Source organism: Numenius arquata, chromosome Z, assembly GCF_964106895.1.
Source record: "Numenius arquata chromosome Z, bNumArq3.hap1.1, whole genome shotgun sequence".
NCBI lineage: Eukaryota > Metazoa > Chordata > Aves > Charadriiformes > Scolopacidae > Numenius > Numenius arquata.
The window spans coordinates 70,961,551-70,973,424 of NC_133616.1; the positions used below are offsets into that span (position 1 = coordinate 70,961,551).

Consider the following 11,874-nt stretch of genomic DNA (forward strand, 5'->3'; position numbering starts at 1 on the left):
AGCTTGACAAACTACGATACAGAGCCCCGGGGACCTCAAAAGTAGGCATACTTGGGAAGGTACCAACAACCACTTTCGGGCTATATTTACTTCTGCCTAACCATTACGTTCTGAACCTTAAATAACACTTTCATTTATTTGTTAGGCAGTATTATTTCTACAGTTCTGTGACTTACTGGAAAAGTTAATGAAATTTCACAGATTAAACTGTTGTTGAAGGCAACATAACGCCAACTTGACTGTTAAGAGAGACCTTACAAGGGAGCAGTAGTAAGCACAATGAACAAACGTGTGGAAAAAAGCATGCTAAGCCTTAAAAACTCTGGAGCCTCATAAAAAGTAAGCAGTCATAGACAAGTAATGAAGCTAATATTCTAAAATAACTCAAAATAGCAAGGAAAAGGAAATTATTACAGCAATTGTAAAAAAAAAAAAAATTGTACAGCAATCTTGCACTTCTTTCCAGTAATTTCATTTACACAACTCTGCTACTTTCACATCCTACAAGCTTCTGAATCAAAGAATTTCTAGGGCCTTTAGGTAATTTATTTCATCAGGTATTGCAGTAACTATTTGTTGGCATTAATGTACAGCTGAGCATAAAGCATACAGCCACATATCCATACACAGCACCTGAAGATACCGACAATAAGACCACTTAAGATACTTTGATGTTAAGGCAGGAAATTACTGTTAATTTTAAGATTCCTCTGTTCTGAATTCAGAGTACAAAATGAACAAGCTTACCAAAAGTACTGTAACTTAACAGCATTCAGAATATTTGGCATTTTGGTGCCAATAGGGATTCTCAATCCTACTTTTATCTTAATAAATCTTCTACGTAAGTTTATTTCTTGTTATAATTAGCTCTGAAATTCCTACTTATAGTTACTTCTTCATAAAGTCTTTACATGATAAGTTGCTGTTATTATTGAAATCTCTTAATCCCTTTCAAGTGTTGATGGAAATTAATGAAGTTTTATATAGCTTTGAATCTTGAAAACAGACCCTTGAGAAGAGACTGAAAAAGAAAACCTATGCTGCTCGTCTGATACATATTATGGTTATTCAAAATTCTCTGATATAGAGGATGACTCGGAGGAAGCACACAGCTATTTCATTGCAAGTTCTTTTCAAAGCCAGTAGAACAAAATCATTTAGAAGATCCAAACCTAAAATCATGCAGAATGGCTGCATTTGGCTGGAGATCATCTAGTCAAAAGCCCCCTGCATAAGGCAGGGTCACCTACAGCAGGTCACTTGGGGCTGTGTCCTGTTAAGTTTTGGACTTTTCCAAGGATAGAGACCCTACAACCTCTTCCAGTGCTTAATAACCTTCACAGTAAACAAAGATTTTTCTTATGTTTAAACACAGTTTCTTGTATTTCAATTTGTGTCCATTTCCTCTTGTGTTTTAGTTCAATTTTTTTTTAAACTAAAAGTGACTCAAATGTAGCCATCTCTCAGACTGTGTGATCCATTAGAAGCATCATATATAAAATTTTGAAAGTTTGAGAAACACCACAACCTGGATTACTAGCACACTAAGAAATTTTGGTACTTGACCAAAGTACTGAAGTTAAAATGGCAACAAAAAGCATAAAACTAACACTCAACTGTATATAACCTGCTCATTTAAAAGCCATTGGTTGAATTCAACAGGGTTCTGGCTGACTCTCAAACTGTAATTTAATGGACCTATCATGAAACTAACTGGGACGTGTTACTCGTGAAATAACAGAGCTACAAAAGAGGGTATCTTTAAAATCCATACCTCTACTATGTGGTAGTTCAAGGGGATCTTGTTGTTTCCTGGATAGCTCAACAGCTGTGCAGCGCTGCAAAACCATAGATACGTTTAGCTCAGAACATTACACACCAAATGTGATGTAAAGATCAACTAATAAAGTTACAGAAAATTCTTAGTTCTGGGCAAGAGCTCACATAAAAGCAGCACAAACACATCTACAATCCTTCCAAAGTCCGTCCATCAATCCACAGAACACTTAAAACAGAAATGGCAGAAGAACACACTGGCATTGCCTAAACTATGATTTGCAATGATGTATTTTATTTCTATGTAGTTACATCACTTGAACACTATACTGCTATGCAAAATACATTTTGCATCAATAGTCTTGGTATCCTGTAATTCTGGAATACATACATGAAAAGGAAAAACCAACCAATGCTCAGAATGACTTCAAAAGCATAGTTTAACTAATGGGTTATATACAAAACTCTCGGGCTTCAAATGCTTCATCTTTTAATCAGCTCATTATCACCTATCACTATTACAAAGCAAACAACTGCTATTTTCTTGATTTTATTTCTACCTCTCTGGCAAATCTTGTATCTCCCTGTAGCCTTTTACTTTCCTCTGAGAATTAACAGACTATCCCAGTAACTACAACCACCCTGAATTTGTACTTTCTGCCAATTCAAACAGCTGCAACTGAAAAATCTTTATCACATGCCACCACCAAAAATGTTGTTTCTGCCCATTTTTTGCATACTATACAAAGTTCGGTGGTTTTCATTTGGAAGCATGACACAGCCAATTACTTGTGTCAACCCAACTCAGCTATTAATTACCCACATCAAATATTGCTCATGCAGAAATGAAGAAAAGTGCCCTGACTGCTTCCTGGCATGGCTGAATTCAAATTGATGAAATCCGCTGGCTCTGCAATGACTCAGTTATCTCCGCCAGGTAATCCCAAGCAGAAGAATGCAATAAGGAGGAGTAAGAAGCAAACGTGTGTTCATAAACACCAGGGTGCAGCCAGCTGCAGATGAACCAGCTGAAGGCTCACTCTGCTCCAACAAATCAGCTGCTTCAAAATTCCAGAAAGCGTAACACAACCACACTCTCCACAGCACTCCCACGAGGACTAAGGCATGTTTGCATATTTTTTGCAGCACTTCCTGTATTATCAAGGAATTCCATTCACAAGGAGCTACTGTCCCCCTGGATCATAGAGACTTTCCATTATCTGGATATTACAGACCCACAGTATTCCAGGTAACAGTTTTAATATAGTTAAATGAGGTAATTCAAGTTCATCAAATGCTCTAGAAAAGTTTTTGCATAAATCTTGAGCACTTGTCTAACCAGTGCAGGACTCTGCATATCCCCGATGGCATCAAAGCCATGGTAGCATATAAAAAGCACCAGGGCCCCATAGTGCTAAGCTCCTCCTACCAAGTCTTTCTCTCCTTCCAGTGGGATTTGATGATGCAGTGAAGGTTCTCTTCTATTACAAATCGTTCGACAGAGTGGCTGCCAGGCATGACAGGGCCCTGGTAAAAGAAGAATTAAGAATCATGAAAGATCACTGCTAATGCAGTGGTACTACAGATAGCAAGCTATCCTACATACATTTACAGGTGGGGAAAAAAAGTAGTCTAACTTCCACATAAACAGTCAGGTCTGAGCTGTCCTGTATCCTTCAGGACTGGTGTGACACAGTTCCACGCAAACCTCAGACTGATGTTTAAAACAAAATGAATACTAGGACTCATTACAAAAAGAAATGGGAACAAAATTAGAGAACATAATTATAGTAACTTCATGGAGCATCCACTTCTTCCTTTGCTCTATGGAGCCATCATGCAGCCTGGAAAAAAAAATCACGGTTGAGCTGGAATACGATAAAGAAATAAAGCCAGGAATGGCCAGGATAGAGGGGAAAGAACACATGACCACGGTCTCATTCACTGCAAAAACCAGGGGCCAATAAATGAAGGTAAAAGGCAGCAAACTTAAAGAAAAGGGAGGTATAAAAACATTCAGGGAACACAGTACATTTCTCTTCCTATACATTTTTGTCTATATATCTGCTGTTGACCAATGCTGGAGGCAGACTGTTGAGACAGACGGATCTTTCACCACCCCAATTAAGCAGCCCTTTGTTCTGCAATATGTATCAACAAATTGTAACACAGAAGCAGACATCAGCCTTTAAAAATTAGGACAAATACCTCGCCTGGAAAAAGACTCAAGTCACCGACTTTATGGAAGGAAAGTCTAACTCTGTGAATGTAGTTTTACTAGAGACATTAGAGAATTCAATCAACATTTTCATTCTAAACAAAAGCATCATAACATTTCACTCCATAAATTCTGCTCCTCATAGATTTGCTTTGTTTGGTAACTCGGTCACCTAGTTCATTTCTGCAGAAGTACCAAAGCAGCACTGCTGCCAGTCTTCAAACTACTCACTATACTGGGAGAGAGGACATCACGTTTTGACCAATATTGCCTCAGGAATCTCCTCACCATCCCCCCCACAGCAATCACATACCTCAGGGTCATCTGTGTAGTCAAACATCCTAAAAATAACCCTTGGCATCGGGTACACCGAATCTTCGGTGTGAGGCGGCGGAGTGAACGGAGGCAGATTGTGTTGCAGCGCTTCACAAAGAATGCTGTCGAAAGCCAAGTAGGGCCTCAGAATGTGTCGTTCTTGCCAACGGTCTTTTTTCAACTTCTGAATCTGAGACCAAAGGCAGTCTAAATACTGAAGGAAAAAGGGTGAGAAACATCAGATGTGCTGAATCCTGTAACAAAGCTGGCAGCTCCCTGAACTATCAGAAATGTACTTCTTAAATTCTGTATTCCATTCAGAAAAAAACAGTTTCCTAATCTGCTGATTCAGTAAACCAAGAAATAATTTAAGAATTCTAAACGCCAGAGCTGCTCCTAATTCCACACTACATTGTGTCTGTGAAATTTAACTGCTGGCAGGTTTTTAAACACCAGCAGGCAGCCCAGGAGTCTGAGCATGATGCCCATTATTTGAATCTGCCAGCAAAACTACAGCAGTGAACATTACTTCAGTCACTGCTCATCGGTGGTACTAAAACAGACGTAATACCAATTCCATTAAAATTGGAAAGACATTCTGTAGGACTGCCATGCTGTTCCCAGAGCAATCAAAACTACCAGCTACTGCCTATTCAAGACAAATAGAAAATACCTTTGCCATGGTTTTCAACACAATTGTGAGTCCCAGCATTCTCCCTGAGATGGCACAGACACCTGTGCAACTGGCAACAGCCTTGCTTTGTTTAGCTACTGTCTTGCTGAAAGCAGTTAAAGAAGTCCAGAGGCCTCTGGCCTTACTGACTGAAGTTTCAATTTATAACTGCTGCAAGAAATGTCTTTACATGGAAGTGCTTTGCACTTACTGAAATTATCACACTACAAAATGGCTAGCATCTGAAGTGAACAGGCATGTTTACAGTACTGTGGTTAACAATGATCCCAAACACACTCCGCTAATCTCTCCTCTAGGGAACTAAATAAGGAAACTCAGATACTGGGCAGGCAGAAGACTACCGATGTTGACAGATCAAACAGCTTATCTCTCCAAATTATGATTAAGACAGCAATTACTAAGATTGTGATTTAATAAGAACAGGGAACAAAATGCAAGAGTTCCAAAACTTCCCAGAAGATCAGTTTAAATCTCACTTTGCAGCTAAGGTTGTCCTCAAACTTAGCGGAAAGAAAAAAAGCCAAGAATATCTGAAAAGGCAAATCCCACCACAAACTAACAAGATATCACCTTTCCCCTCCAGTATTTTTGGATTAATTGTGAAAGATGGCACGGTAACTGCTGCGTAGAGTTTCTACATATTTGTTTAGCACTTCCTAGAGCTGAAAAAGCAAAGCCACTGCAAAGCCACTACAAAGGTTTCTTTCTTGCAGAGAAAACCCATTATGGGTTAGGTAAGGAATTACATTCTGCTTCTCAAAATGGTCCTTTTAACATGAAGCTGTGTACCTGCAATTCCAAAACAAATACTACAATTTACCACCATTCCTCACTTCATAACATTTCCTCAGGAGCCTCAGCAAACAACAGAACACTCTCCTACTCACCCCATACACTTTATCTTCAGACCCAAGACTTAGAAGAGAATTCATTACGTAGAACTTGCTAGAATTAATGTCAAACAGGAGACAACTCAAAGCGTTAATGCTTTTAGAGGTGCCTTTTAATTTAATGATAAAAGGTAATGATAAAAGTAGAAAACTGTTTTTCAAACTTTCTGAAAGAATGCAATGCAAAGTCTACTCACCTCCTCTTGTGGATGTGGTTTATCAGCAGTCCAAACTTGCAGCATGGGTACATGAATCTTCTGGCGACGTCTGTGTACACAGGAAAGAAAACCTGACCTTTAAAAGACTAACTTGGGGCAGATTTTTTTTCTGATTGCAGGTGTACTACTGTTTTTCTTCTCTTTAGCTGATGAGGTCTACACAGTATTAAAACCAGGTTTGTGACTACTTGAAATATCTCTATTATCATACCTTGACAACAATGTTAACCTGAAACACCTAGACAGAAAACAGTCACACTGCTGAGCAGTAAAGCAACGGCCTATCAGTATTCATAGCACAAATACAACTGCAGCTGCTCCAGCATGAGCAGAATAAGACCTTCAACATACCCTAGAATGATTCAAGACAATAAAACTTTTCAAATACGAGAAGTGAGCAATAACCAAAGCTATTAATCTGTACTCGAATAGATACCGAAAAGGGTATTTTTAATGGGTTACAACATACTTCAAATAGCTTTCTGTCTGAGACAACAGACGATCCATTTCAGCATCCTTTTTCTCATATAACTCCTTTCCGACCCAAGGCAAAGATGACAGAAATGCAAACATATACCAGTCACATCGTACCTACAGGAAAGAAATATACTGAAATCTAAGCATATAAGTAAGCTCCAAAAGATTTCATACACACATTTCATTTTAATTTAAATTAAAACATTAGCAAAACTATTATTTTGGGAGGATGTTAAGACCAGCAGCTAAAGACTGGGCTGGCAAACTATAAAAAATACGTATTCTTGCTTGAAATGTATCATTTTTAACTTGATAAAAAATGCTATCACTTTCACAGTCCTTCTGCAGATTATTAATATAGCAGAACAAAAGTACAAGAACAGAGTAAAATAAATTCACTTCAGCTACTTCACTATAAAGGACCATTTCTTACTGTATGCATGTATTTCTCAACTGCCACAGGCTCCTTTTACTCATGCTAAGGAAATTGCACGATAGTCCATTTAGTTTGCTATCTTTACAACTTCCCTATTCTACGAGTAAGAACAGAAGCAATAGCACAGAAAAAGTGTGAAAACAACATCAGAGGAGCCTACTAGATCTTCTGCTTACTTGGGGTACGTCTTCCTCCTGTGTCACACTCACAAAGTTCTCAAACATAGCTACCATCGAAGGTGCAGCTATCACATGACAATTCACAAGATCAGACAGAAAACGAACCTAAAACAGACCAAAAGAATTTTTAAATGAATATTTTAAACGGACTGCACAAGAACAAATAAGCATTATTTAAACAACTAAAACAAGCCACCAATAAGAGTAAAATATTTATTCAGTACTACAAAGGCAGAAATACTGCACAATGTACAGACCCACCTTTCAACCCTGGAAGGCAAGCACCATAATCGCTGCCTAATATACTGGTCATTATAACGTCTGTAGTCTGTTTTACTGCAGTAACATTGCAAGGATAATATTTCTAACTAAGGAAGGTGGGAAACACCAGTATACATTCAAAGACATGTACCCTGGTACTACAGAATAAAATCCCTTGTGCTTCTATTTACCCTAAACTGTATTAGATGACTAAAATAACAGAAGTGCAAGGAAAAAAAACTTCTAAAAAGTCAAAAATGGGTTGATCCACTGCCTCATGAGTCCAGATGTGCGTAAGGAAACAGCAGTGCTGAATCTGTGTGCTGTTATACACGATTAATTTCTATAGTGACTTATTCATATATACAGATAGTTACTGTGTAACTATAGCCTGTGTAAAAACTGCTGGCAATTCCAGGTTTCAGAAATGTGACAGACTGAGGGCGTGCTGGGAATCAAATTGTCTTACTTGCCTAGGAAGAAAAAAGCCTCCACGGCAGGAATATATCCTTGATTTGGCTGCACTCTAGTAAGAAATCCAGACTGACAGAACTGGCAATTTAAGTAGAAGACATCTAGGGCAAAGGAGTGTTCCCCCACCATTTTTTATTTTTTTTCCCCTCCCTTCTCTTTAGATTTGTATCCTGCCTTCAGACTTAAACAAGGCTCTGGTAGGGCCCAAGCTCTCCCAGTATCACCACAATCTTAACAGACAATATAGGCTGAAATTCTAGCATTAAAATCTCCCATATTTCTTCTTAAAGGGTCATTTTTTTCTTAAGGGCACTTTCACAAAAAGTAGTCCAAAAAACCTCCACAGGTAGTTTGATCTGAAGGCAGATCACTGGAAAGAAGTCTTGGGAAAGCAATTTGGGCTAAACAGACAGTTCAGTACTCAAAGAGCACCTGCAATACGGAATTACTTTCCACATATTTATTGCTCTGAAGAGTCTTTGAAAAGTCTTTGACAAAGAGGAGGAAAGGTTTCCACCGCCACTCCCTTAGCTGTTACTCTCACGAGTCGTTTGTGTATGACAGTGACCAGGGAAGGTGAACCTGAAGCCATGGGACAGCACATTCAGAGTTCTAACGAGGATTTTATTAGCAAAAGTGTCCCACAGTTGAAGCAGTCACTTGACAAAATACATTGAAATAGCGTATTTTCACCAGTGGGCTTCAAATGAAGCTGGGGAGCTTCGTACCAGGCTTCTAAATCAGACACCACTGAAGTCCTAACACCTTTTGCAGACAAAATCTATAAGCAGGAAGAGCTGAGCAAATGGTTTCAAAGACAGCGCTCAAATTGCCTGATTGATCTCCACTCCTCACTAGCAAAATGAAAACACAGGCCAGATAACAGTCATCAAACGTAGCTTTTAAGAACCAGACCGTTCATTTTCTTTTCCATTTTTCTTCATGGCAGCCACATAAACATAATACTCCTTTGAATACAAGAAGTGCATGACTTTCATCTATGTTTTACATTTGACTGTAGAACAGGTTGGGGGGATACCATGTCTGTTTACTGCAAATGAATTTGTCACTGGGAAAATACACATTTGGAGGTCAGTTTTGCAACTGTAATATGTTTTCTCTCCCCCGAGGAAGGAAATACTTCTCACATAACACACATTTCCTCTTGGTGTATCTACAGAGCACTGCACATTGATGCCAGAAGAGACTGTGATACACACTGCAGAGCCCAGCTCTTCCAGAACAAAAAGGTAAAAGGAAGGAAGAAAAAGGATGAGGAAAAATGTAAAACAAACAAACAAAACCCCACTTACTAAATGCACAGCTTCATTATACATATTGACTTTCAGACATTCTTTAAGCTGACGAATCATGGCTTCTACAAATTCCCCACCAAAATTGTAGTTCCTGGCATTCAGCAACCCAACTAGTGTCGTGTAAACAGTAAGCTTTTCTGGTAACAGACGTGCACTGACACAGAAAAAAGAAACATGGTGTTAGTTGTTTATTAATCATGTGCCAACTGGCAACTGTATAGCATCTTAGAATCTGCTTATTGTAAGTGAAACTTGCCTCATGAGGAAATAAGAAAGAAGTGCTAGTGTGATCTTACAGTTCTATCCCATGGTTAATCTTTCACAGATTTTTATTTTTTTTTAACTACAGTCTAAATGTAGTTTCTCAATAGTCTAATACAGTTTCTAAATGAGAGGCAGGTGCCACTTTCACGTACATTTATTTACTTTTTATTTCTATCTAATTGCTGAGTATTTCGGAGAGTTGGCCAAATAATCTAAGTGGCAGAATTTATACAACAATGCAAGAAGTTGTTTTAAGTTCATAATTTAGAAATAATTTTATTATACAGCATCAGCGGGATTACACAGGAAGAGTACGTTTTACACTATTAATCTTGATTCCAAGTTTCTCAAGTCAAAGTAACTGATTTTAAGTGCAGCACAAGAAAGGCCAGGTCCTACTATAGAGAATTACTTTTCCTCAACCATTTTTGTACGCCTTTCTAGAACTTACTATAGCAGTCTCCTGCAGAACTTAACTGCAGCATTTACAAAACTTAATATAGCATTTCCCTACAGCAGTTTTACTCCCTCTTCTCCACAACCCTCCTTCATACATCTCTTACCTACTACCATAGACCCTGCACAGTCCGTCCCCTCAGACACCACTCAGTGACCCAGAGAGCGGAACCCTCTGCTCCTGCACTCTGCTAGGGAGAGGAAGGAGAGCTTGCTCCACTACTCTAGCGAATGGGCTTACAAAGACAGGAGCATCTCATTGCCAGAGAAGAGGAACAGGCAATGAGAAAACAGTGCAGATAATAAGACCAAATAAGTGCTAGCAGCCAACAGCTTTAGTGCTCTTAAGCATTTCACTGGGATACAGGACATTGCCCAGCATTGCTGTGCTCTCATTGCTACTCAAGGGCAGCTCTGAGATTTCTTCTCTCTGCTTTGAGCCTTTATACACATTTCAAGTCAAAGTAATGTAAAGAGGTATTTTCCTTGAATTATACCTGGTACATAATAAGCTTATTCCTCTCTTTTATTTGTAGTAAAACAAGCTCTATGCTGTAACAGCACTCAGGAACTAAAGCCATTCTTGGCATTTAAACTAACTTAAACACTTAAGCTTATGCACAAAGAAAGCTCATCCCAGATCCCCGGACCCCCTGCATACGTACACAGTACATAGTATTCTTAGTATCTTGCTTTTGTAATTTGGCAGATCAGCTTCCAAAACACCAGCTAGGCCCTCCAAGTTGCTCTCCAAGGATGAATTACTCTAAAACAAAACAAACAAAAAAAGCGCCAAGTTTCATCATCAGCCAGGCCCCTGACTCCCAGGTGGAAGAAAAGAACTTGGGCAAGAGCATCCTTTTATGTCACCTCCTTTTTCAGAGCAACGATTCAGTTCCACTAGGGGTAAAGAACCACCCTCACTCGCCTGAAAGGAGGAGCTGCACCTCATCACCCACCTTCCCTGCAAGAAACTCCAGTGCTCCCCTAGAATGGAAGATCTAACGCTGCCTCAGGGACATCCTGGTAAGGCAACTGAGCCTTGATTAACGATACGGCAAAAAACTAGACACCTTCGTGACTTGATTTTCACCATCATTTTCGTCCTTATCCTTTTGCCCCCGCCCCCTTCTCTTAGCTTGAATTCCTGTCAGGACTTGAAGTCCGTACCCCAGGCAGACCAAGTTAAATACTCCATATCCTTGGCAGACTGGAACCAGCAACATCCGCAGACGCACAGTGATTAACTGTTTGCTAGCCGTTTATCATTGCTTGGAAGACACAATGCTGCCATTTAAGCATTTGCCCCTTTTACCACGTGGTTTTACAAAAGCTGACAACTTCCCAACTATCTCATTAAAAAAAAAAAAAAAAAAAAACAGAATAAAAATTTTTTTAAAAAAAATCTGTTTTCCGTGGTTACTACAGAGGAACCGCTAACACACAACGCACAGAAGGGGGGAGGGGGGTGGAACCATTTTGACTTTCCCGATCTGCCGCCCGGCCGTGAGGCGGCAGGCCCGCCTACCTTCTCTCCCACCCGGCAGATGAGCGACTCAAGCCTCTCCTCGATCTCCGACGGCTCAGACGTCCTTCGCCTCTTATGGGGCTGCCCTGCTCCAACACACCGACCACACCGTTACTGCCGCAGAACCCCCGCCCAGGCCGCCCTCCATTCCCCCCACCCCCACCTCAAACACCCCTTCCCGCGGCGGGACGGCCCGCACCGCACCGTCCCCGCCACCTCGGAGGAGAAGTAAAAGAGGGGAAAGAAGGCTACCTCGTCGCTCACCGTCGCTGTCGTCGCTGTGCCGCCGTCGCGACATGTCGGGATGCGGCAGTGAACGGGCGGGACGCTTGGCGCGGGCCAGAAGAGGAGCGCGCTCCTTCCACACCGCCC

The 11,874-nt window shown here is 40.2% G+C and overlaps 1 protein-coding gene across 3 annotated transcripts in view; it reads right to left on the reverse strand.

Annotated features, from left to right (window-relative positions):
• NCBP1 (nuclear cap binding protein subunit 1) overlaps window positions 1-11,868 on the reverse strand; it is a 32,108-nt gene extending 20,240 nt beyond the window's left edge. Inside the window, exons 1-10 of one of the 3 annotated variants that reach the window (XM_074166008.1) lie at window positions 11,755-11,868; window positions 11,503-11,588; window positions 10,640-10,740; window positions 9,252-9,408; window positions 7,201-7,308; window positions 6,581-6,702; window positions 6,091-6,160; window positions 4,308-4,523; window positions 3,206-3,303; window positions 1,775-1,838 (exon numbers count right to left, since the gene is read on the reverse strand). In XM_074166008.1, coding sequence (XP_074022109.1) covers window positions 1,775-1,838; window positions 3,206-3,303; window positions 4,308-4,523; window positions 6,091-6,160; window positions 6,581-6,702; window positions 7,201-7,308; window positions 9,252-9,408; window positions 10,640-10,740; window positions 11,503-11,588; window positions 11,755-11,800 — 1,068 coding nt within the window. In that variant the 5' untranslated portion in view covers window positions 11,801-11,868. Of the gene's footprint in view, window positions 1-1,774; window positions 1,839-3,205; window positions 3,304-4,307; window positions 4,524-6,090; window positions 6,161-6,580; window positions 6,703-7,200; window positions 7,309-9,251; window positions 9,409-10,639; window positions 10,741-11,502; window positions 11,592-11,754 lie in introns of all 3 variants that reach the window. The other 2 variants (XM_074166011.1, XM_074166009.1) reach the window with 2 other exon arrangements.
• Between the last annotated feature and the right edge of the window lie 6 nt (window positions 11,869-11,874).